Below are 25,870 nucleotides of genomic sequence, written 5' to 3' on the forward strand. Positions count from 1 at the left end.
TTGGCATAGAATCTGATGACAGACATGAGGGTTGTAAGAAAAAACAAATCTCCTTTCCCAGAAATGTAAAGAAACTGCCTGCCTAGGGGTAATTTAAAAAACAAAACAAAGCAAAGCAAAAAATACCTCTCTCTATACATGCAATTTAAGATTAAATTTTCTTTGCCTTTAATATAGAGTCTAAAGAAATAACCTAATTTTGGAATAAATGAGAAAGTCTCAGAAATGTTTCATTTAAATAAGAAACAACAGAGGCACCTGACTGGCTCAGGTGGTAGGGCATGCAACTTGTCATCTCAGGGTCATGAGTTCAAGCCCCACACTGGGCATGGAGCCTCCTTAAAGATAGATAGATACATAGGAAGGAAATAGTAATGACACATAACATATATTTAATGTTTTATATGTGAGCAGACATTGTTAGTGCTTAGTGTTTATTCCTCCATTTAACACAAACAATAATCCAAGTCCTTTACCTTTGAGACGTTCTGCAAGACTTCAAAAGAAGTCATTTTCTAACACTAACATGAAAGGCCCAAGTTCAAAACCTGGTTGGTCTACAGGCATGTATTTCTTGTCCTGAAGAATCTTAAAACAAAGTACTTGGCCTCCCTGATAAGTCAGAACACCTGCCCACACTGGACCTACTTTCTCCCATGGTTTGAAAAACCAGCTGGAGCTGAAGAGGAGAAGCTCTGGGATGGGACACAATGTCAGCTGCCACTCCTAAGTTTACACTGTGCTTTGAACAGCACAGAAATGTATCTCTGTCAATGTACCATTAGCCAAACCTGGAACACCAAAGGCTTACCAAGAAGACTGCACCTTTCATAAAAGCAGAAGATGGCATATTTCTTGTGAAAGTGAAAATTTTATTTTTATGCGTTTAGTATGGAAGTGTACACATAGAAGAAGTTTAGGTGCCATTATGAAACCACGGTACTAGGGAAGGACAAATGGAATACAGGGGAAAAGAAGGCAACACAGGATAATAAATTTAATGAACTGAAGGGATGATCCCAATTTTAAACAGGTTTGTTTTGGAGTGTGGAAAAACAGCATGTGAAATGTACCTATGTTATAAAGTGGGAAATAAATACCCTGGTATAAAAACTTGCTACAGAGGAGTGTGCATGCATGCGTGTATAAATCAGTTCTTCTGTCAAACAAGCCCTTGCCAAATAAATCTAAGTGGATACACGGATTTCTTTCTAGCATGCTGAAAACACTACTGAGGAATTTAGGAGAAAAAGCTTAAAAAGGTAATGTGTTGGTGAAACTCCAAAAGCATCTGTTAAAAGTGCAAATAGAAAAAAGTAAAATATAACGCAAAAAATTTTTAAGAAGTACAAATATAAACACCACTGCTCAATTGATGATGTTAATGACAATCTCCATGTGACCAGGGCACTTTAGACATAGGGCCTCCTTGATGGTCCCAATGTTAGAAAATGACTTCTTTTGGGGTTTTGCAGAAAATTTCAATGTTAATGTAAAGTGGTCAAAAATGATTAAGCATTAGGCTCTATTTTCTATTTCTGTGATGACCACTATTACTTGCAACAATAAATAAGCCCAAGAGAGCACCATTTTGCAAAGATATGAAGCTTGATTCCTTTTAACGCCTCATTCAACAGGAATTACTTTGTGTTAAAAAATGGAACAAGTCATGTCCATCACCTGAATGTGCTCCCTTGCCTAGAACCAGAGATAGCTCAATGCTTGATGAACCAAATGCACAATGTGGCAGTCTCTTGTGCTGCATAGGGAATAAGTGACTTGAGCATGGCATGACGCCTAAGAAGATTTTCATTTTTTGAGCAGTGAAAGAAATTGCACTGTTTGTGTCATCTGAGTGAAAATTTCCACCTCAACTCACCAGCAAAGGCTGGATTAAATGCTTGCTTGGCCTTTTCGGTTGACTTTATAACCTCCTATTTTTGCTTTGAATATTTTTTTGGCAGGGCAGTCATAAGTGGCCACATAAAGGTATCAAGTCACCAGTTCAATTCTAATTTAAAACTGTTTCTTTGGAAGTATTTGGCAAGGAATAGCCTGGCCAATTTTCCTATAGAACTCAGTTGCCAGAAACAAAAGTGACAGCCTCAACTACCTTCTCAATATTGTAAGAAATAAAAGGTGGATTCCAAAAACCTGGTTTCCAAAAAAAAAGTGAGTTAAAAAGTGGATTCCCCCAAATTTCAAACTGTATGAAAATAAGAAGACATTATTCAGTTCCCCATTCTCAGGGAGTCTTGATGGTATAAACACAGCACTAAGACTGGGAAGGTTCATACTGTAACACAGTGTACCCCAACAGAGCTGCCCCCCCACAGGGAGGGTGACCTTGCAGCCCCCTGAGTGCAGGCAGGTTCTAAGTTACATGAAAATGTATTGATACCCGCACCCCGCCCTCAGGGCAGCCAAACCTCTGTTTGTCCAGGTTGCCATACAAATATTATTTTCTGTATGCCTTGACATACAAAAGGTTGAAAAGCACTGCATCATTTACTGAAAAGCATTTTTAAAAAATATGCAGTTTTTCTACTATTCAGAAGTGCCTATGTTTTTTTGTTTTTTTTTTTTAAAGATTTTATTTATTTATTTGACAGACAGATCAGAAGTAGGCAGAGGCAGGCAGAGAGGGGAGGGGGAGAAGCAGGCTCCCTGCTAAGCAGAGAGCCCGATGCAGGACTCGATCCCAGGACCCTGGGATCATGACCTGAGCCGAAGGCAGTGGCTTAACCAACTGAGCCACCCAGGCACCCAGAAGTGCCTATGTTTTGAACAGCTGTCTTCCACTATAAGAAAGAGAAATAAGCATTTCTTCCAGTCACAGGGCTTATGGGTGATGTTTCTGCTGCACATTGCAAAATAAAGTATAAATCCTGCCACTGACATCTATGTATCAGAATTCTAATTCCATACTGAAAGAATTATTTATTACAGATAAAAGTGTTACAATTAAACACTGCTAGTTTTGAATTCGGGATGTACAACAATGCACCACATTTGCATTTTTATGCTCTTTTAATAACTACACAGGGCATGGAGGTACCTCTAGGATGTTTTCATATCTGACCCCCTTTATGTTCAAAGTATTTTATAAACAAAGTAACTGACTCAGAAAAGTCAAGTAACCTGTCTCTAAGTTAGCAAAGCTGGTCAACAGGGAATTAAGGAATGGAAAACAGGTCTAACTCCATAGCCTGTGACTTATACCAAGTCAGACTGGAATGATTCAAAGTTGACCAAAAGACCAAAATCAAAGAAGAAAAATGAGAAGGTGAAGTTAATAACTAAATTTTTATGAAGTAATGTTTTTTGTAGGTAATAGCAGGATCAAAATGAAACTGCGTGGAAAAATACATGGAGGCAAAAGTGTGGTCCATAGATACGGAGAGAATATTTTTAAATTTTTGAAAATACCAACTAAAGCTTACTCTTGGAGTGGATGACAAGCTCTGAACAACGAATACCACAGGATTTCCCGCATTCTTAATGGCTTCAACTGCTTCTCCGTGAGAGGCATTCTGCAAATCTACTCCAGACACCTAAAACACAGAAGTAATTTTATTTCAATTAGAAAGGCTCTAGAGTTCATATATATTATCTAGTGATGAGAACAACCAGAATCTAATGATCTAATGAATTAAACCAAAGCAATATTTGCCCATAAAAAGCTTGTTTAAAAACATGTTTAAGGAAAATAACATTCTACCTTCAAGAAAAGCAAGTAAGACAAGTATCTTAATAACAATAGCCCTGGTTAAATATAATTATATAATTATCCAAAATAGGGAGCTCGGTCAGTGACAGAACCTTAAGCAGCTTCTGAGCTATGATGTCACCCCTGCCACTAAACACAGCACAGAATTCTGAGTGGGGTCAGGGGAGCGCAGTCTGGACTCTTCTCTTAAACTGAGAAGTACAATATTTTAAGCAAAGTGTCCATTATTTTAATTGAGTAGTTGAACATTTCTCAAATTATGTTTAAAAAAGAACTATGAAAATATCCATAGGTTCTTTTTACTGAAAGTGTTCTCTGTTCAGTAAATCGGAGTAAGTCTATATAACTCCTTATCATACAAATTTCAGAGACCCTAACTTGCAAACATGTCCACAATCTCCAAGAGCATTTTGTAGTTAGTTACCTTATTTAACAGACTCAGTCTTTCAAACTGATAACGTATCAAAGACCTGGTAAATGTTGGGGTGGCTTACGGTCAGTGGATAGTGATGATCTGCGAATACTTCTTTGCCATAAGGAGACCAAGTAGGGATGTAGGTGGATAGGGCTGTGGGACTGAGGTTGGCTTTCGTGTTTAAGATGGGAGGTATTACAGTAACCATGGTGTGGTGGAGGGAAAATGCATGAATCCTTGGACAGTGAAAAGGGAATGACCTTCTGTGGCGTAAGTTAGGGAGATTGGTTAGAAGCACAAATAGTTCCTATGTTCCTGTGTTGTTACAGATACAGATAGGAAAAAAGTTTTGGCACGCGGTGAGAGCAAGGGGAGGTTCCTTTTTGACTGCTTCTATTTTCTCCATGAAATAAGAAACAAGCGCCATAAACTGAGATTAAGAGGGAGGAAGACAGTTTAGGAGGTGTGAAGGAGATACCTCTGGAAGGAGGAGAGTGAAACAACCAGGGAAATATTATAGGATTGCAAGGCAGAGCTTAAGACTCTCTTGAGAAGGAGCTCATGAATTTAAAATGAGACCAGATAGCCTCATTGGTTATTTTCTCCAGCCATGTTAGGGACCAGAAATAAGCCAAGAGTTGCATTTAACTAGGATGTGGTTTCCCTAGACAAGTTCAGTAAAAGCAGAGGGGATCCAAGGAGCTGGAAGTGATGGGAATGGTCAGTCAGTGAATCAGAGCACAGTGAGGAGAAAAGCAAGCACATCCTACCTTCCGGCCCTTACCTCTGAGGGACACAGAGGTAAGGGCCAGAAGGTAGGAGACAGGAGCCCTGTGTGGGAGAGGGGTTTAAAGAAGTTTTTTTTTTTTTTTTTTTTTTTTTTTTTGAGAGAGAGAGAGATTACAAGTAGGCAGAGCAGCAGCCAGAGAGGGGAGGAAGCAGGCTCCCTGCCAAGCAGAGAGCCCGATACGGGGCTCGATTCCAGGACCCTGAGATCATGACCTGAGCCGAAGGCAGAGGCTTAACCCACTGAGCCACCCAGGCGCCCCGGGAGAGGGGTTTAAAAGCAGGTGAGTGTAAAGCCCGGTGTAAGAGGGAGGGTGCAGAGAGGTGAGGTCAGGGAGGCAGCTGCGGCAAGAACTCTGGCCTTTTATTCTAGCAGACATCCATGGAAAGGTTTTAATAAGCTCTGTGAAACCTCTTTTCCCATATGATCCCAGGAAGGATATGAATAATAGTAAACCAACACAGAAAAAATTTAAACTGAAACTTAAAAGGTATCACAACAATCTCATGAAGTTTATGAATGACCTAATCCCCAAAACATTCAATAGTAAGAGAAGTAGAAGCTATAGAAGAACCATTTCATCCTCTAGATTTCCAGAGGGTTAAATGGGAATCACTGAAGTTGGGAAGTTAGGAGAAAAAATGGAATTCTGCTATATTATCACAGAAACATAATCTTAAATTTTTTTCAGCTTTAAATATATAACCCAGAAGTGTGTCCATTCACATAGGTAAGACCCATTTCTCAAACTTAAATTGACTGCTAACCTCCCAGGTCAACAAATTATTCTTTCTAAAGACCTAGCTCCTTTATGCAACTATTTCAAGGCAGAGATAAATGATTATTAAGCTTTAGTTAAAACAAGTAAGTGATGCTTTTCACAGGAAAAAAGTAAACAAAATGACTCAGCATGGTTGATAAAATAAAAAAGTGTTAACATTTCAAATATGCTGTTCGTTTAAAGAAATGATTAAATCCAAAAAAAAAAAAAAAGATTAAATCTGGGACAAAGCAGTGGGTTCTTACTAGTATATAAAAGTGATGGATTAGTAAGAGAATACTTTGTACTCAACTCACAGCACAGAAAAGTTAGGGAGAAAACATATAATTTAAAAAGATAAAACAATCAACAATACAATCGGAAAATAGGCAAAAGACATGCACAAACATTTCACTAAAGAGGACATGTACAGATGGCATGGAAAGTTCTTTATCATTAGCCATTAGGGAAACTCAAAACAAGAGATCACTATCTACCTAGGAGAATGTCCAAAAAATGACGACACCAAATGTTGGTGAGAATGTGGAGAAACCGGATCACTCACACATTGCTGGTGGGAATGTAAAATAGTACAGCCACTCTGGAAAACAGTTCCCTTCAAAACTAAAAATGGACTTACCATACAACCAGTAATTGTATTTTGGGGCATCTACTTCAGACAAATGAAGGCTTATTTTCACTTAGAAACTTGTATACAAATGTTCACAGAAGTTATAGAAGTTTTAGTCATAATAGCCAAGAGCTGGAAACAACCCAGGTGTCTTTCTTAAATATATATTATATTAAATATTACATGTTATTTATTTATGTAGATTTAAGATTTATTTACTTGAAAGAGAGAGAGAGAGAGCCAGCACGTGCAAGCGCATGCAGTGGGGAGATAGGGGCACAGGATTATTTATTTATAGATACAGATTGAAGATTTATTTATTTGAAACAGAGAGAGCTGAGCTGGTGCACGCAGTGGAGGGACAGAGGCACAGGAAAGATAAAGTCCCAAGTAGACTCCCTGCTGAGCATGGAGCCCAATGCAGGGTGATTGTACAACCCTGAGATCATGACCTGAGCCAAACCAATAGCCGTCACCCAGGCACCCCAACCCATTGTCTTCCAGTGAGCGAATGGTTAAATTCTGGTACCTCTTCCACACCATGGAATACTATTCAGTCACAATAAAAGGGAATGAACTATTGATGGACACAACAAATTAAATGAACTTCAGTGAGATTATGCTGAGTGAAAAAGGCCAATCTCAAAAAGATGCAGAATATATAATTCCACTTATGTGACAACTGTGGAATAACATAATTACAGCCATGGACAAACAGATTAGTGGTTGCCAGAGGTTGGGTATGGTGGGATATGTCAGGGGAAGAGGCTGCACGGGAGGACACAGGGGAATCTTGTGGAGATCTAGTGGAGTTTTGACTGTGCGGTGGTTATGCAAGGCTACACACGTGATCAAACAGTGGAGAGCTACAAAAACACACACAGTTATACATGAGCGCATGTATTACTGGTGAAATCGAAAAAAGGTCTATGAATTGTGCCAATAGTGCCAATGTCAGCATTTCAGTTTTGTTATTGTACTACAGCTGTGTCACACATGAACACTGGTGGAGGCTGAGGGACGCAAGTGTACCTGGGCCTTCCTTACGCATTTCTTTACAATTTCCTATGATTCTGTTTCACGATAGAAAGTTAAGGGGAAGAAAAAGACCAAACAAAACACAAAATATATATTTAAAAATTAAGTTCAAATATATCAGTAATAAAAAAAAAGAATCAGTGTCACTTATTAGATGAAGATTATCAAGGTAGATTTAAATAAAGCAAAATTCAGTGATAGGCTGCTTACAAAATATACACCTAAAACAAAATTGTAAGGGTGAAAGTGAAGGGATGAAAAAAAACAATGTGCCATGCAAATTCTAAATAAAGGAAACCGCACCTGCCCCAGAAGCCAGAGTAATCCTTTTAAAATACGTATGCACTTGTAATTCTCTAATGGACTCTCACTGCGTTCAGAGAAGGCAACCCTCCAAGCCCTCTGTGATGTGGCTTCACATTACCTCTCGGACTTTTTCTCTTCCCACTCTCTTGCTCACTCTCATTTCCATAACCAATCTATCAGTTGTCATCACCACCTCCACTGCCCTTCCTTCCTCCTCTTTCTGCTATCTGCTATAATCCAGCACTCCACATATTACTTATGTATTATCTATCTTCCCCACTACCACGGAAATCCCCTAAGAGTAGGAATTGTGTTCATTTTCTTCATTGCCATATCCCTGTGTGTCTGAAATCTTTTTGATTTAAAAAACACGAATATAACCTAGTATCTGTATATACAGAGCACTTTTACACAGTTCTTTGCTTTAATCCTCAGAGTGATGCTCTGGGTTTTAAATTCTCATTTCCATTTTATTTTGAAACTGAGAATAAGGTGGGTCTAACAATATGTCCAAGAACAGACACAAAATAAACAGGACAATCAAGACTTCAACCAGGGCTCTTTTCACTCTACCAGAACTAAAACACCACAGCTGAAGCTTAGCGTCATAAAGCGTGTATCAAGAACCCACAGATTCTGGGGCCGAAGATATTTATTAATATGATGTCATCCAATAAAGCCAGTGCCAAGAAATGCAGGAGACTCAGACCTCAGGACATTGTCAGTGCCTTGATGTGCCCTAAACTCTGCTCTGCAAGGCCTACCACAGGTGAACAATGGATTCACCCCTTCCTCCAATGGAGTCTGGGAAGATGAGCATGGCTATCCTATTGACACATCGTTTAAAAATGTAGAGCTTGTTATAGAGAATATAGTCAGTACTATTTTAACAGTGTTGATGGTAACAGATGCTAACCACACTTGCAGCGAGCACTGGGAGCCCTGGGGCACTGGGAGCACTGGGAGCACTGGGTAACGTACAGAATTGTTGAATCACTATGTTGTATACCTAGTATGACTGCAAGTTAATGTAACATTGTGTGTCAACTATACTCCAGTTTAAAAGAAGAATATTAGGGGGCGCCTGGGTGGCTCAGTGGGTTAAAAGAAGAATATTAGATATTTTTTAAATGATGGAAAAAAATTAGCATTTGTGGAAGGCTGTGGGAGAAGCACAAGCCTCACTGGCGGCCTCATTCTGTTAAACGGTAAAACTGTATTTTGGCTCAGCTGATCCTTTGTATATGCTGTATGCTGCCACCCCAACTTTAGAATCTCATAAAATTATACAAACAACATACAAACTAGGGCTCCGGAAGCAAATATACCAATCGTATCCACATATACCCTGACAAATGAAGGAAGGACTTCTGGTTAAATGAATACTGTCTTAGAGTAAGTTTCAAACACAAACGGAATTTTAACAGCACTTACCTCGAGTATTTTATCTCCTGTTTTAAGAGCATTTGTTTTTCCCGCTGGACTGTCTTCTAAAACTTGTTTGATAAATATACCTTTCAGTTCCTCTCCATTCTTCAGGCGTTTTATAACCGTTTGTCCACCAACAATACTAATACCAAGAGACACATTGGGTTCTCTAAATATCTCAACACTGTAAAAAGAAAATAAATTCACTTATGAATAAGCTAATATAATTTGTTGGGCTATCACTGTAAGCATTCGATTTGGACCATATCCTTGCGACTCATATTTTCTATGAATATATTTTTACAAATGTTATCAAAACTGTAGCCAGTTCCAAAATTATAGGACATTATCAATAATTCATGGCACATATGAAAGCTTGAATTTGGAAAAAGATTTCTAAAACAATAAATACACCTCTTAATATTCAGAGATTTGGCTAGGCCTTAATGTTCCCATCTATATATACATATATATATATATTTTCTATAATTAGTTCTTTTAATCCACATCCATAACATCAGCAAAGAACAGATTAAGGAAATAACAAATGGATGGGGAGAAAAAAGAAAAGAAAGTCACATGTATCATTTTGGCCAAAAACCACAAACTAGCACAATAAAATAAATTTGTCACTAAAAGGCTTGTTGCCCAAGCCGCTTTTTCCAGTCAGCAGGTTTCACCTGTGGTTCTTGAAGCTGGGGACAGATTTTGCTCTGAAAGACGGCAGATTCTCTTTTCTTCCTATCTCCACATCACTTTTAAAAATAAAGTATGGAATAAAACTTGCCCTTCAAATGGTTATGAATTTTGCTCAAATGGCACAGATGTGGCCAATGATTAACTGAAATAAAAGTAGCTCAGAAAACAGCTCCTACGAGTTTTTAAGACAAAACTTAGAAATGCAAGAAGAGAAAAGATCATGTGGGTCCTGTGGAATTAATAATGCATGAAGAATAGGAAGAACAGCTAAAGGAAGACTTTTATATTCTGTTAGCTCAAGCAAGGCACAGACTTGCATGAACACAAGAGGAGGAGGCTAAAGATAAATGAATACACACTAGAAGCCTCAACTACGGTTGCTGTGTATTTAAAATGAAAAAAAGGGAAGACGTTTTACTGCATTTAAGGCAGTGATGCAATAGTGATGGTTACTATCATACATGGACATTTGTCAATTACTTTTTCTGAAAAAGTATGATAAAAACTCTCCATGTAGGAGTGCCTGGGTGGCTCAGTGGTTTAAGCCTTTGCCTTCAGCTCAGGTCGTGATCTCAGGGTCCTGGGATCGAGTCCTGCATTGGGCTCTGCTCAGCAGGGAGCCTGCTTCCTCCTCTCTCTCTCTCTGCCTGCCTCTCTGCCTACTTAGGATCTCTCTATCAAATAAATAAATAAAATCTTAAAAAAAAAAAGAAACCCTTTCCATGTAATGTTGATTATAGTCATTTTGCTCGGCTAAAAATCTCTACATGAGACAAAATGAAACTAAAATTCAGGCCAGCCTCCATGTGAATGATGGCAATTTCTCCATAGTGCATATCCCAATGACACTATCAAATTACAGAGCAACTACTTAATTGTGTTCTCCTACTGAGAAAGCCAGTAACGTCATCGACATACATTCTTGGTGGACCCCAGTGGCTAAAGTTTGGCGTTTCCTCTCCTTCACCTTCTTCTCTCTCAGGTAACTCACTGAGGGGAGAGAAAGGAAAAAATACACACAGAATTTGTAAAACACAGTGTTGTATTAAAGGTTTCTAGAAAGTTTTGACATTAAACAATCTATATGTAGTTAAATAGGTCTCGATTTTTAAGCTTTTAAAATATTTACATCAATAAAATACATACATCAACTGGAACATTGCTTTAATGTTCAACCCAATAAATATCCCCCCCCACCAGAAAATCATAACTATTATCAACGCTTTTATTGGTGATACTCCAGATGCTATTTTCTAAAAACCTGTGTTTGCTTTGTACAATTTCACATTTATTTCTCTATCAATATATAATATATAAATATTAGGAAACATATTCCTTAAAACTTGGTACTGGTTGAGCAAAGAGAACACTCCAGCATAAACCAACATCAGTAGCTGAAATGTCTAAACAGTTGGTAAGCATAATCCCTCTTTCTAGATCTGTCACCATGGCCCTAAATAATTCCCTGTCCTTTGTACCCCATGAATGCTTTGTGTCATAATCTGTCACTCTGCAGTTTGCAGAGAGATTGACTTATGTTAGATTTCATTCGATCCTCCCAGCTACCGCCACACTTTCACCCATCAAATTGTGTTAGTGTGGAAATCACAACATAACATGTTGAATACAGAAGAACTACAATGGTAATGCTATCACATAGCATAGATACATTATTATACGTTATCCAGAGAAGGAGTCAGGAGTCCTAAGCGCCGGTCTAACCTGCACCATGAAATGGGTTTGTGACTCTGGACCACCACATGACATAATAGGTCTGATAGTGTAAATTGTATTACTCCACACAAAAATGCAGGCAATACCTATTCCATTTCATGTTCACAAAAACCCTCCACTTGCCACAGCAGCTTGGCCACTCTGGATACTGTTTGCAGACTGGGGGATCCCCACCTCCCATCCAAGACCCAGACCCTTCTCTCTGACAAACCAACCAAATAACTTTTAATGTGTTTTATGCTTAAACTTCGTGACCTACAAGTACTGCAGGTCATACTACTATACTTTCCACACGAGGAACTGAGGCTCACAGAAGGCTCCTACACAACCTCTTCACAGTATCCGAATCTTAGTTGCAACGCTCAGTTTCTATGCTACATTTTTCTCTGAACTCTCAAATATGTTCCATAAAAAGTAACAAAACTCCACTTACTTACTTCTACAGACAGACTTTCTAGGATACAATGGTTTACGGCTGAGTGAGAAAGAGAAAACTGAAAGGATCTAGACAATCTAAAAATCAGTTAAGAAACTGGGATCATGGGGCTCCTGGGTGGTTCAGTCGGTTAAGCATCTGCCTTCGGCTCAGGTCATGATCTTAGTTAGGGTCCTAGGATCAAGCCCCATGTTGGACAAGACCCGTGTAGAGAGTCTGTTTCTTCCTCTCTCCCTCTGCCCCTCGTGCTTGCTCTTTCTCTCTCAAATAAATAGAATCTTAAAAAAAAAAAAAAAGTTGGGATCGTTAGGGGTCATTAACATCTCACCCACTACCAGATGGTTGTCTTGCCTCAGCCAGGGTATTTTTTATAATTAAGAGCATCACAATATTCAAGGAAAAAGAGCTTGGCTGATACTTGCCAATTACTTATCTGATGTCCTCTCCCTCTTTCCTCACCAACATAATCTCTCTTTTATTGCAGGTGGCACAATGCCCAGCTTTAAAGAGATACATTTTCTAAAAAAAAAAAAAAAAAAAAGAGATACATTTTCTGAACTTCCTGTGTCAGCTAATGGTGACTGGGTGCTACAGGTCTGAAATCAAAGTAAAAGTCCCTAGAGATTTCCAGAAAAGACTTATTTTTGGAGAGGAGAGGAGCCTTTCGTAGGACCTTCCCTTTCTTCCTGCCAAGAAGGCAGAGAGGCCACTGGTGGTGAAGGATCCATTTTAAAATCATGAAGAGGCAATGACTAAAGCAATACATTAAGAACAGCAGAGCAGAAAGGAAGAAGGTGTTTAAGACCTTGACAGATCACCTTCTTCAGGGGTTTTTACAGGAAAAAAATTAAGGCCCTGTTTGGTTAAGTGACACTAAGTGGGTGTTTGTTTATAAGTAGTGGAATGCAATCCCTAAATGATACCCATGATTCTACCAACTTAAGCAAAGTTTTCATTTCATCACATTACGTTATTCTTTGCACATGTGCATATATGTTTCTCGGATGGTTGTTAACAGCAGAAACTTTCGTATTTGATTACCGTGTGTAACAGTAAGGATTAAATGATATATGACTGACATTTAACTGAGGCTTAATGTTCATTTCCTTTATAATTTTATTTGAATTTCTATCAAAAATTTCCCCATGTATTATAATCATTTTTTTATTTTTTATTTTTTTTAAGATTTTATTTATTTATTTGTCAGAGAGGGAGAGGGAGAGAGAGCGAGCAAGCACAGGCAGACAGAGTGGCAGGCAGAGGCAGAGGGAGAAGCAGGCTCCCTGCTGAGTAAGGAGCCTGATGTGGGACTCGATCCCAGGACGCTGGGATCATGACCTGAGCCGAAGGCAGCCGCTTAACCAACTGAGCCACCCAGGCGTCCCTATAATCATTTTTTAATTAAGAACATCTTAATAGCCCATGCTATTGACATAATTTATCTGCTGTCTCAAATATGATACATTGACACTATATCTTGTTTTTTGGAATATGGACATTACTGCAGTGAATATCTTCATGCTCTGTTATATATTTTTTTAAATTTTTTAGTTTTTTTAAATTTTAAAGAGAAAGTGAGAGCACATGCGTGTCTGGGGTAGGGTAGAAGGAAAGGGGGAGAGAACCCTCAAGGAGACTCCACACTGAGTGTGCGGGGCTCAATCCCACAAAAGCAAGAAGCAGCCGCTTAATCTACTGAACCACCCAAGCAGCCCACTCTGCTATATTTTAGAATTCCACTTTAGATAAATATTAACTGAAGACTATAATTAAAAACCTGAAAATCAAACCAACACTGAAACCCTCCTCCTCTCCATTTTCTACTATCCTATATCCCAAATCATAGTAGGTGTGACAATAAGAAGTAAATATTTGGTTTCTGTCCCTGGTTCTAGATACTGAGCTTCTAAAACCCTTAAATTTCTCAAGTGACAGAGGTGACAGGATCATCTTTTGTTATTTTTAACAAACCCTTTTCAACCATACCTGCGTTTATTATGTTAAGGTAACGTTTGGTGAGACCCTTACTTAGGCCTCAGGATGGGGTCTGGTGGCCAGAAAAACAACTGTATGATTAGTGAGTACCTTCAGTCCCACCGTCCCCTAGGAAGAGGAGAGGAGCTAGAGATGGAGTTCAATCATCAATGGCCAATGACAAAATCAATCATGCTCAGGTAATAGAACTTCCATAAAAACCCCTATCACAGGGCTCAGAGAACTTTCAGTTGTCATATACATCAAGGTATTGATGTACTGGGTGGGAAGGGGTTGCACTCAGGAAAGGCATGGAAGCTCTGTGCCTCCTCCACAGCCCCCTCCCCTCCATACCTTGCCCTATGCATCTCCTCCCTTTGGCTACTTCTCAGTTGTATCTTTCATAATAAACCAGTAAGAGGAAGTAAAGCACTTTCCTAAGTTCTCTGAGCCATCCTAGCAAATCATCAAACTTGAGAAAGGGATCATGGGAACTCCTAATTCATAGCTGGTTTGTCAGAAGTACTGCTGGCAACATGGGACTTATGACGGGCATCTGAAGTCAGGACAGTCTTGTGGCACTAAGCCCTTAGCCTGTGCGATCAGCGCTAACTCTTGAGTAGCTAGTGTCAGAATGGAATTGAATTTTAAGATACCAGTTACTGTCCAGAGAATCAGTAGTTGGGCAGAGGGGAAAACTCACACATTTGGCATCAAAAGTGTGAGTAAAATAGTTCAGAAGAGGCATTAAGAAAAAAAAAAAACCCACATAGGTATTTTTACTATTGTACATGTATACTACTATTATTCAATTTTTAGAAACCTAAAATAAAATGGAAACCAAGTTTTAACATTAGTGTGGACTGTTAGTTTCTCCATTTAAAAAAAGGAAAACCAGGGCACCTGGGTGGCCTCTGCCTCTGGCTCAGGTCATGATCTCCGGGTCCTGGGATCAAGTCCCACATCAGGCGCTCTGCTCAGCAGGAAGCCTGCTCTCCCCCCATCTCTGCCTGCCTCTCTGCCTATTTGTGATCTCTGTCTGTCAAATAAATAAATAAAATCTTTTTTAAAATAAAAGGAAAACCAAAAATTTTCAGAACAGCTGGCTTTCACATACAACTAAAGGGAGAAAGAAAATACTGTCTAGAAGATGCAAAATTTTAGTTTTGATATTGTAACAAAAGGATTATTCTGTTGGAAGAAACTCCCTGATTTTTTCAAAGCATATTATATTTCTTTAGGAAGTTTACCCATATTTTATTCATATTATTTCATACCTAGACAGAGAGAAAACTTGCAAAAGCTTAGGGGTCCCTGGCTGGCTTAGTCAGGGTAGCAAGAAACTTTGGATCTCAGGGCTGTGAGTTCAAGCCCCATGTTGGTTGTGGAGATTACTTAAAAATAGTATCTTTAAACAACAACAAACAAACAAAATAAATAAAAAACAAACAAACAAACAAAAACATTTTTCAAAAGCTTATCCAGATAGTCTGATTTGTTTGGGAAATACCATCCCAGGGGATGAGCAACTATACAAACTTTCATTCATTCATTCATGTGAATGAATGCAACTATTTATTTATTTACTTATTTTTGATTTTTTGAAATTACTTATTTATTTTTTAAATAAATAATATTTATTTAATTAAAATTTATTTAATTAAATTAAATTAAATTTATTTAATTAAAATTAAAAAATAAATATTTATTTTTTAAATTTAATTTTATTTTTTCAGTGTTCCAACATTCATTGTTTATGCACCACACCCAGTGTTCCATGTAACATGTGTCCTCCTTAATACCCACCACCAGGCTCACCCAAACCCCCACACCCTCTTCTCCAAAACCTTCAATTTGTCTCTGAGTCCACAGTCTCTCATGGTTCATCTCCCCCTCTGATTTCTCCCAATCCACTTTTCCTTTCCTTCTCCTAATGTCCTCCATGTTATTCCTTGTGCTCCACAAGTAAGTGAAACCGTATGATAATTGACTCTCTCCGCTTGACTTACTTCATTCAGCAAAATTTCCTCCAGTCTAGTCCATGTTGATAGAAAAGTTGGGTATGAATGCAACTTTTTAACTCAAATTAAAATTTAACTGAGAAGGTAAAGTATTTTTATTGCACACAGTAAGATCTAAATTTACACAAACACACTTAAAACTTTAGCAAAGGATTTTGACCTAAATTTTATAATTTATACTGATTAAATATGGTCAATAGCTCAATCCGTTAGAATCTCATGTTAAAATAAATGAAATTTACTTCTCACACTGTTATCCAGAGTTTCCTTTTGTTTTTGTTTTTTTTTTAATTCCTAGAACGTAATAGATGCCTCGATGAAAGGCTGGGTATACATTTTTTTTTAAGATTTTCTTTATTTATTTGACAGAGTGAGAGAGATCACAAGTAGGCAGAGAGGCAGGCGGGGGTGGGGAGCAGGCTCCCCAATGAGCAGCGAGCCCGATGCAGGGTTGGATCCCAGGACCCTAATATCATGACCTGAGTGGAAGGCAGAGGCTTAAACCCACTGAGCCACCCAGGCGCCCCTATTATCCAGAGTTTTAGAACCAATTTTCCACCAGAGGAATTAACCATCCAATAGAAACAGTGCCGAAGTTACCATTTTTTTTTTAAAGATTTTATTTATTTACTTGACAAACAGAAATCACAAGTAGGCAGAGAGGCAGGCGAGGGGGGGGAGCAAGCTCCCCGCTGAGTAGACAGCCCAACGTGGGGCTCGATCCCAGGACCCTGGGATCATGACCCAAGCCGAAGGAAGAGGCTCCAACCCACTGAGCCACCCAGGTGCCCCCGAAGTTACCAGTTTTTACATAACTGGGAGGAAAGGTGGACCACCCCATTAATGAACAAATGGGTATTAATGTAAGATTTGATCTGATACACAATATCTTTGCAAATCAAATTTTCAGCATCATACAAAAATGAGATGAATCAGACCTTTTCTTTCCAATATACCTTTTTTCATATAAAATTTCTAAATACTAAGTACTGAGCCAAAATGAAAGTCAAGTAAACTCAGCACTTTTCTAAATGATGCAAGCAGTATGAGTTTTGGTTGTGACTGAACTATCTCTAGATTTCTTTTTCCTCTTTTTTTAAAAATTTTTTAAATTTTTAAAAAAGATTTTATTTATTTATTTGACAAAGAAAGAAACAGCGAGAGGGAACACGAGCAGGGGGATTGGGAAAAGGGGAGGCAGGCTTCCCACTGAGCCCAATGCAGGGCTCTATCCCAGACCCCAATATCATGACCAGAGCTGAAGGCAGACGCTTAACAACTGAGCCACCCAGGTGCCCCTTCTTTTTTCTCTTTAAATACAGATCCTATACAGTAATTTTGCATGACACACCACAGGGAATAGGGACAATAGGCACTAGTGTTTTTCAGACTAGGAGGGTTACTTATACACTGTGATTTTGAAGTTGCAAAGCAAATTATTATCCAACACCAGTACACATAATTAGGCATTCCCTTACATTAAAGTTTAGAAGGACACAGACTGTGCTGAAGGAAGGAAGCCAGACACAGAAAAGTACCTATTATATGGTAACATTTACATGAGTTCTAGAATGGGAGAAATACTTTATGGTGTTAGAAGTCGTATTAGTAGTTGCTCGGGGCAGGATACTGCCAAAGGACTGATGAACATAATATCTTAATCAGGCTATGGATAACAGGAATTTATCAAAATTAAACAAACCGTCCCTTAAAATGTGTGCATTTTATATAAATATGTAAAATTGTGTTTAAGAGTTTTGTTAAGAAACAAAAACTCCAGGGGTGCCTGGGTGGCTCAGTCATTAGTGTCTGACTTCCGCTCAGGTCATGATCCCAGGGTCCTGGGATCCAGCCCTGTGCCTGGCTCCCAGCTCTGTGTGAAGCCTGCTTCTCCCTCTCCCACTCCCCCTGCTTGTATTCCCTCTCTTGCTGTCTCTCTCTGTCAAATTAATAAATACAATCTTCAAAGAAAAAGAAAAAGGAAAAAAAAAACTCAAGCCATAATGGGTAAGTTGCTTTCTTACATCAAATTTACTTCTCATTTGGCCTTCTGTAGAGCCTGAATTAGTAAATAAAGATCTAATTATATTTTCAAACACATTAGTGTAATGCTCTATGTATCTCTTGTCTAATTTTTCACATTTGTCTTCGCCTGCAGAGTAGGCAACAGCTCCAACGGCATTATACTAGAAATCAACTCAAACATTCCAGGGTAATCTTAGCTCAAATGTACATATTTATTCTCCCCTAATCCTCAGCCTCCTACTAATGTTCTGAATCTACACATAGTATTTGGCAGTTCACCTCAAAGGTGTATCTATTAGATAGCCACCACTGCCTTTGAAGGCATTAAATGCCAGGCACTGTACTGGGGCTCAAAATTTAACATTAATTCATTTAATCCTTTCCCCAACTATGACACCTTACCTCCTATTTCACCTGTCTTATTCATAACAAAATGTTTATTTTCATTTGCATACAAGTATACCTATATGTTTATTTTCATTTGCATACTAGTATACCTATATCATGATTTTTTCTTTTTTTTTTTTAAAGATTTTATTTATTAATTTGATAGAGAGAGAGATCACAAGTAGGCAGAGAGGCAGGCAGAGAGAGAGGAGGAACGTGGGGCAGAGAGCCCGACGTGGGGCTCGATCCCAGGACCCTGAGATCATGACCTGAGCCGAAGGCAGCGGCTTAATCCACTGAGCCACCCAGGCGCCCCCATGATTTTTTTCAATTTTAAATACAAGTCTTTCATCTCAAGTTGATCCTCCCAGACTTTAAGCTCTGACACCTTGTTTTCTTTACTATGAGTTGATCCTACTCATTACACACACACACACACACACACACACACACACCCACGAACTACAACCTCCTTCCGTGTTTTAATAAACTCAGCAACAAAGAACACTGTCCTAAAAACACCTGAGCCCATAAGTCTATCCCTGTCATCTAGTATCATTGCCAACCTTTCATTAAGCACTGCTCAACGCATTATATGAAGTCCTCTACATGTACACTTCCTTAACTCAAAGAACACCCACTTTGTAAGTGAGGAAATACAGACACCAGGGAAACCTTCTGAGGGTCACGTAGCTATAGATAACAGGAAATGTTTGAACAGTACCTATCATATATCTATACTACAGATCTGCTATTAGTCTGAGAAATGTGCATGTTCCCCATTATGGGCACCCATTTATGTCTTTTGGCAGAAGCTGATGATGGAAATGAGTCAGAAAAAAGACTAAAGACAGGTAGATTCTGAAGACAGAACCTCATGCTAACTTACAAGGAAGAAGGAGAGACACCTGAGTGACTCAGTCAGTTAAGTGGCTACTTTTAGCTCAGGTCATGACCCCAGGGTCCTGGGATCTAGTCCTGCATCAGGCTCCCTGCTCAGTAGGGAATCTGTTTCTCCCTCTGCTTGTGCACACTCTCTCTCTGACAAATAAATAAATAAAAATCTTAACCAAAAAAAAAAAAAAAAAAAAAAAAAGGAAAGGAGGATACCTGGAACAAAATCACTTGGACTTCCTCCAGAGTTACCATACCCTGCATGCCCAGAGGCACCTTCCCAGAGATCACCACTTCCAAGGAGCATCTGACCTCTTACTATCAGTCTTCTTGATCACCTACTTTAGAAGCCAGAGGAGCTCATGTTCCTGGTCACACAGGATTATAGTAATCAGTGTCACCCAAAAGGAGCTCACACCCCTAATCTGATGCCTCAATATTTGTGACTGCTGTAGAGGGGACACCTCTCCACTGCCTGATTCTTGGGGCCAGTTAGTCTTACATTCATGAGTCCCACTAAGTTGTAACCACTGGACAAAGAATTCTTCAACAGCTACCACCCCTGGAGCATAGCAAGAGGCAACAGACCCAGGAGCTTGGTCTTTTCATGAAAGAGCCTATTAATCACTAGGGCTGTGGCCTGAGAGGTAGGGTTCTAAATAAGCATGCATCTTGAGGCTCACTGATCCTTTCCAGAGACCTTGGAAGGGCAAGTGCTCTCATCGGGGCTCACCCTCTGCCACACTCCAGGAGTGCCACTGGCTCCTGGAGGAGAGCTTTCCATGAGTCTGGTGCCAAGTTTTTGCAGCTGACACCCAAGGGACAGCCCGTGACTGCCTGGCTCTGGTGGATGAAGGGTCTTGCATTCCTGGATCCCACAGGACTATGGCAATCAGAAGATGATTCTTGGCAGGCTACGACCACCAGGGCAATTCAAAGACAACAGACTGTGGCACATGCCCCTGCCTTCCTGTGAAAAAGGTCACTTTGCTTATTCTGGAGCTTCAGACTGAGGGGCAGATTTTAGGTGTGGCACACATTCGGCGACCTACTGTGCTGCTCTGAAGGAGTGTGGGTTGTGAACACCACCTGGCGTTCTCCTGCTTTGCTCTAGCTCACTGCTATCTCTTCACAAGGAACTTACTATACCCTCCTCTGGAGTCCCAAGTTTTGTTTTTGCCACCCAACACACACCTCTAGATTTCCTGTCTGGTGGCCAGTGGGGCTTACACATGTGGCCCCGCAGGGTTATACATATTTGCATGCTTCTAAAGCTACTGCCTGAGGGTCTGGCTTTCAATCAACCTGAATATCCCCCTTTCTGGACACTGACAGGTACTGGCACTTCCTCAACTACCAGGAGCCATTAAAAATACAATACGCTGGGGTGCCTGGGTGGCTCAGTCATTAAGCATCTGCCTTCAGCTCAGGTCATGACCCTATGGTCCTGGGATCGAGGGGGATAGAGTCCTGTATCACATGGGCTCCCTGCTCAGCAGGAAGCCTGCTTCTGCCTCTCTCACTCCCCCTGCTTGTGTTCCCTCTCTCACTGTCCCTCTCTTTCTCTGTCAATAATAAATGAAATCTTTTGAAAAAAGAAAAAAGAAAGGAAAAATACAATAGGCTGCTCAGACAAGCATAGAGGTTTGGGAAACAAGAGCTGTGGCAAGGCCTGAATGAAAATTTTCATCTACATGAGGCCATTCCTTTGAGAATGGGAGAGGTGGCGGTTTCATCAACTGTGTAACAACCAGCACAGAAAGTCAAGCAACATGAAGAGAGGAATGTTCCAAATGAAAGAACAAGAAATAACCTCAGAAGAATACCTTAATGAAATGGAGATAAGCAATTTATCTGATAAAGAGTCCAAAGTTATGGATATAAAGATAATCACTGAATTTGAAAAAAAAAAAAAAAGAATGGATGAAAACAGTTAAAACTTCAACAGAGACATGGAAAATACAAGAAAGTACCAAACAGAAGTCACACAGCTGACGAATGCAATAACTGAACCGAAAAATACACTAGAAGGCTTCAACAGATGACTAGATGAATCAGATGAGGCAACTCAAAGACAAAGATCTCACCCAATCAAAGAAGCAAAAGGAAAAACGAATAAAAAAAGTGAAAATAGCTTAAGGGATTTATAAAACATCAAACGAATTAACATTGACTTTTTATAGGGCTCCCGGAAGAGAGACAGAAAAGGCAGAAATCTTATTAGGAAATAATGGCTAAAACTTCCCTAACTTGGGGAATGAAACAGTCATTCTGCTCCAGTAAACCCGGAGTTCCAAACAAGATGAAGCCAAAGAGATTCACACCAAGACACATTAGAATTAAAATGCCAAAAGTTAGGGGTGCCTGGGTGGCTCAGTGGGCTAAGCCTCTGCCTTCGGCTCAGGTCATGATCTCAGGGTCCTGAGATCGAGCCCTGCATCAGGCTCTCTGCCTGGCAGGGAGCCTGCTTCACCTCTCTCTCTGCCTGCCTCTCTGCCTACTTGTGTTCTTTCTCTCTCCGTGTCAAATAAATAAATAAAATCTTAAAAAAAAAATGCCAAAAGTTAAAGACAGTTAAAGATGAATGAATAAATAAATAAATAAACCTTTAAAAAAATCTTAAAAAAAAAAACCCACAAAACTACCAGCAGATATCGGAGCACAAACATTACAGGTCATGAGGGAATGGCATGATATATTCAAAGTGCTAGAAGAAAAAAATGTCAAACCAAAAATACAAAAATGCTAAGTGGCAAAATTATGATTCAGAATTGAAGGAGAGATAAAGAATTTTTCAGACAAACAAAAGTTAAATTAGGGCATCACCACTAAAATGGCCTTACAAGAAAGGTTCTTTAAGCTGAAAAGAAAGATGCTAATTAGTAAAGAGAACACATGTGAGAGAAGAAATGTCACTGGAAAAGTAAATATATAGTAAAGGTCATGGATTATTTAAAAAGCTAGTGTAAGGGTTTAAAAAAACAGTGAAAATAACTATGATTACAATAATTAGTTAAAGGATACACAAGATGAAAAGATGTGAAATATGACATCAAAACCAAAACACGGTGTGGGGTGGTGAGTAAAAATGTTGAGCTTTAGAATGGGATCAAATATAAGGTATCATCAACTTAAAGTAGACTATTATAGATGTAAGTTGTTATATATAAGTCTCCTGGTAACCACAAACCAAAACCAATAGCAAATACACAAAAGATAAAAGAACATAAGCATACCACTGAAGAAAGTCATCAAACCACAAAGGAAGAAAGTCAGAGAAGAAAGGACAGAAAAACTCAACTACAAAAAGAGAGAACAATTAGCAAAACGGCAATAGACATATGTCAATAATTACTTTAAATATAAATGGACTAAAATCTATAACCAAAGACATAGAGCGGCTGAATGTATTAAAAAACAAGATCCAAATACATGCTGCCTGTAAGAGACACTTCAGATAAAAGGGCACACACAGACTGAAAGTGAAAGGATGGGAAAAGATATTCCACGCAAATGGAAACCAAAAGAAAGCTGGAGCAGCCATACTTATATCAGACAACATAAACTTTAAAACAAAGAATAACAGACAGGGGCGCCTGGGTGGCTCAGTGGGTTAAGCCTCTGCCTTTGGCTCAGGTCATGGTCCCAGAGTTCTGGGATCAAGCCCCGCATCGGGCTCTCTGCTCGGCAGGGAGCCTGCTTCCCCCTCTCTCTCTGTCTGCCTCTCTGCCTACTTGTGATCTTTCTCCCTCTGTCAAATAAATAGGTAAAATGCTTAAAAAAAAAAATTTAAAAAAAAAAAAAGAATAACAGACAAAGAAGAAGAAGGGTGTTATATCATGATAAAGAGATCAGTCCATAGGAATACTTAAATACTAATAAGGAAATATTAACAGACCTAAAGGGAGAAATAGTGCAATACAATAATAGTAAGGTACTTTAATTCCCCACTTATATCAATGGATAGATTACCTAAACAGAAAATCAGTAAGGAAACATCAGTCTTAAAGGACATGTTAGACCAGATGGATTTAACGGACATATACAGACTATGCCATCCAAAAGCAAGAAAATACCCATTCTTCAGGTGCACATGGAATATTTTTTAAGATAGATCATATGTTAGGCCACAAAATAAGTCTTAATCAATTTAAGATGACTGAAATTAATCAAAGCATCTTTTTTAGCTGCAATGGTATAAAACAAGAAAATAATTATTAGAAAAACACTAGAAAGTTCACAAATATGCGGCACTTAAACAAAATGCTACTGAACAACCAATGGATCAAAGAAGAAATGCAAAGAGAAATTTAAAAAAAAATCTAAAGATAAGTAAAAATGTAAATAAAATATACCAAACTTTATATGATGCAGCAAAAGCAATTTTAAGAGGAAAGCTCATGGCAATAAATGCCTACCTTAAGAAACAAGTCTCAAACAACACAACTTTACACAGCAAGGAACTAGAAAAACCAATAAAGCCCAAAGCTTGTAGAAGGAAGAAAATAACAAAGAGAATAGCAGAAATAAATGAAATAGAGACTAACATGACAGCAGAGCGGTGCCTGGATGGCTCAGTTGGTGAAGCCTCTGCCTTCAGCTCAGGTCATGATCCCAGGGTGTTGGGCTCGAGCCCCACGTTAAACTCTCTGCTCAGAGAGGAACATGCTTTTCCCTCTCCTTCGGCATCTGCCTACCACTCCCCCTGCTTGTGCGCTCTCTCACTCTGGAAAACAATGTAACATAATGTAACGTAACCTAACCTAACGTAATGTAACGTAACATAATGCAACATAACATGACATGACATAATAAGATGACAGTAGAAAAGACGAATGAAATCATAAGCTGATTCTCTGAAAAATAAACAAAATTGGCAAACCTTTAGCTAGACTTACCAAGAAAAAAAGAGAGAGGACTCAAAATAAAATCAGAAATGAAAGAGATGTTACAACTGATATATAAAGAATTGTAAAAGACAACTATGAAGAATTATATGCCAACAAATTGGACAGCTTAGAAGAAACAGATAAATTACTAGAAACATACAATCTTTCAAGACTGAATCTGGTAAAATAGAAAATCTGAATAGACCAACTACTAGCAAGGAGACTGAATCAGTAATTGAAAACCTCCCAATCAATAAAAGTCCAGAACTAGATGGCTTTACTGGTGAATTCTACCAAACAGTCAAAGAGAATTTAATACCAATTCTTCTCAAAATCATCTAAAAAATAGAAGGAGGTGAACTCTTCAAAACATTAAGACTAGCATCACCTTGATACCAAAACCAGATGAAAACACCACAAAAAAAGAATACCAAAACCAGATGAAAACACCACAAAAAAAGAAAACTATAGGCCACGACCCCAATGAACAAAGATGCAAAAATCCTCAACAAAATATTAGCAAACCAAATTCAATAATACATTGAAAGTATCATACACCATGACCCAGTGAGACTGATTGCAGGGATGCAAGTATGGTTGACCATTTCACAAATGGATGTGATACACTATGTTAACAAAATAAAGGATAAAAGTCATAAGATTATCTCAGTAGATGTGGAAAAAAGCATTTGACAAAATTCAACATACATTTATAATAAAACTCTAAACAAAGCAGGTATAGAGGGAAGGTACTTCAACATAATAAATGCCATATATGACAAGCTCATAGCTAAGTTCAGACTCAACAGTGAAAAGGTGAACACTCTTCCTTTAAGATCAAGAACAAGACAAGGATGTCCACTCTCAATATTTTTATTCAACATAGTACTGGAAGTCCTAGCCAGAGCAATTAAACCAGAAAAAGAAACTAAAGGCATCCAAATTGGAAAGGAAGTAAAACTCATTATTTGCAGATATTTCTTAGATATATGATATTTATTATATATAGAAAATATGATATTTATCATACATAGAAAACTCTAAAGACCCATCCAAAAACTATTAGAATAAACAAATTCAGCAAAGTAGTATACAAAATCAACATGTAAAAATCTGTTGTTTCTTTATACTGATACAAAGTATCAAAAAGAGAAATTAAGAAAAAACAATCCCATTTACAATTCCTTCAAAAAGAATAAGAAAGCTAAAAATAACCAAGATGAAAGATTCGCATGTTGAAAACGACAAGATATTAATGAAAGAAACTGAAGATGACAAAAACAAATGGAAAACTATTCCATGCTCATGGACTGGAAAAATTATTACCATAAAAATGTCTGTATTATCCTGGGGCACCTGGGTGGCTCAGTGGGTTAAAGCCTCTGCCTTCAGCTCAGGTGATGATCCGAGGGTCCTGGGATCGAGCCCCCGCATCGGGCTCTCTGCTCAGCGGGGAGCCTGCTTCCTCCTCTCTCTCTGCCTGCCTCTCTGCCTGCTTGTGACCTCTGTCTGTCCAATAAATAAATAAAATCTTTAAAAAAAAAAATGGGCAGAAGATCTGAGTAGACATTTTTTCTGTTTTTAAATTATTATTATGTTCTGTTACTCAACACACAGTACATCATTAGTTTTTGATGTAGTGTTCAACAATTCATTAGTTGCGTGTAACACCCAGCGCTCATCACATCACGTGCCCTCTTTCATACCCACCACCTG

At 38.7% G+C, this 25,870-nt stretch overlaps 1 protein-coding gene across 6 annotated transcripts in view; it reads right to left on the reverse strand.

The window, feature by feature from the left end:
* The window catches only part of PATJ (PATJ crumbs cell polarity complex component), a 366,180-nt gene that overhangs the window by 215,798 nt on the left and 124,512 nt on the right, over window positions 1–25,870 (reverse strand). For all 6 annotated transcript variants that reach the window (XM_045999612.1, XM_045999585.1, XM_045999595.1 and 3 more), the window contains 3 exons: window positions 10,713–10,784; window positions 9,102–9,279; window positions 3,444–3,554 (listed from right to left, as the gene is read on the reverse strand). In XM_045999612.1, coding sequence (XP_045855568.1) covers window positions 3,444–3,554; window positions 9,102–9,279; window positions 10,713–10,784 — 361 coding nt within the window. The remainder of the gene's footprint in view (window positions 1–3,443; window positions 3,555–9,101; window positions 9,280–10,712; window positions 10,785–25,870) is intronic.

The sequence above is a fragment of the Meles meles genome, chromosome 1, assembly GCF_922984935.1.
Source record: "Meles meles chromosome 1, mMelMel3.1 paternal haplotype, whole genome shotgun sequence".
Lineage (NCBI taxonomy): Eukaryota > Metazoa > Chordata > Mammalia > Carnivora > Mustelidae > Meles > Meles meles.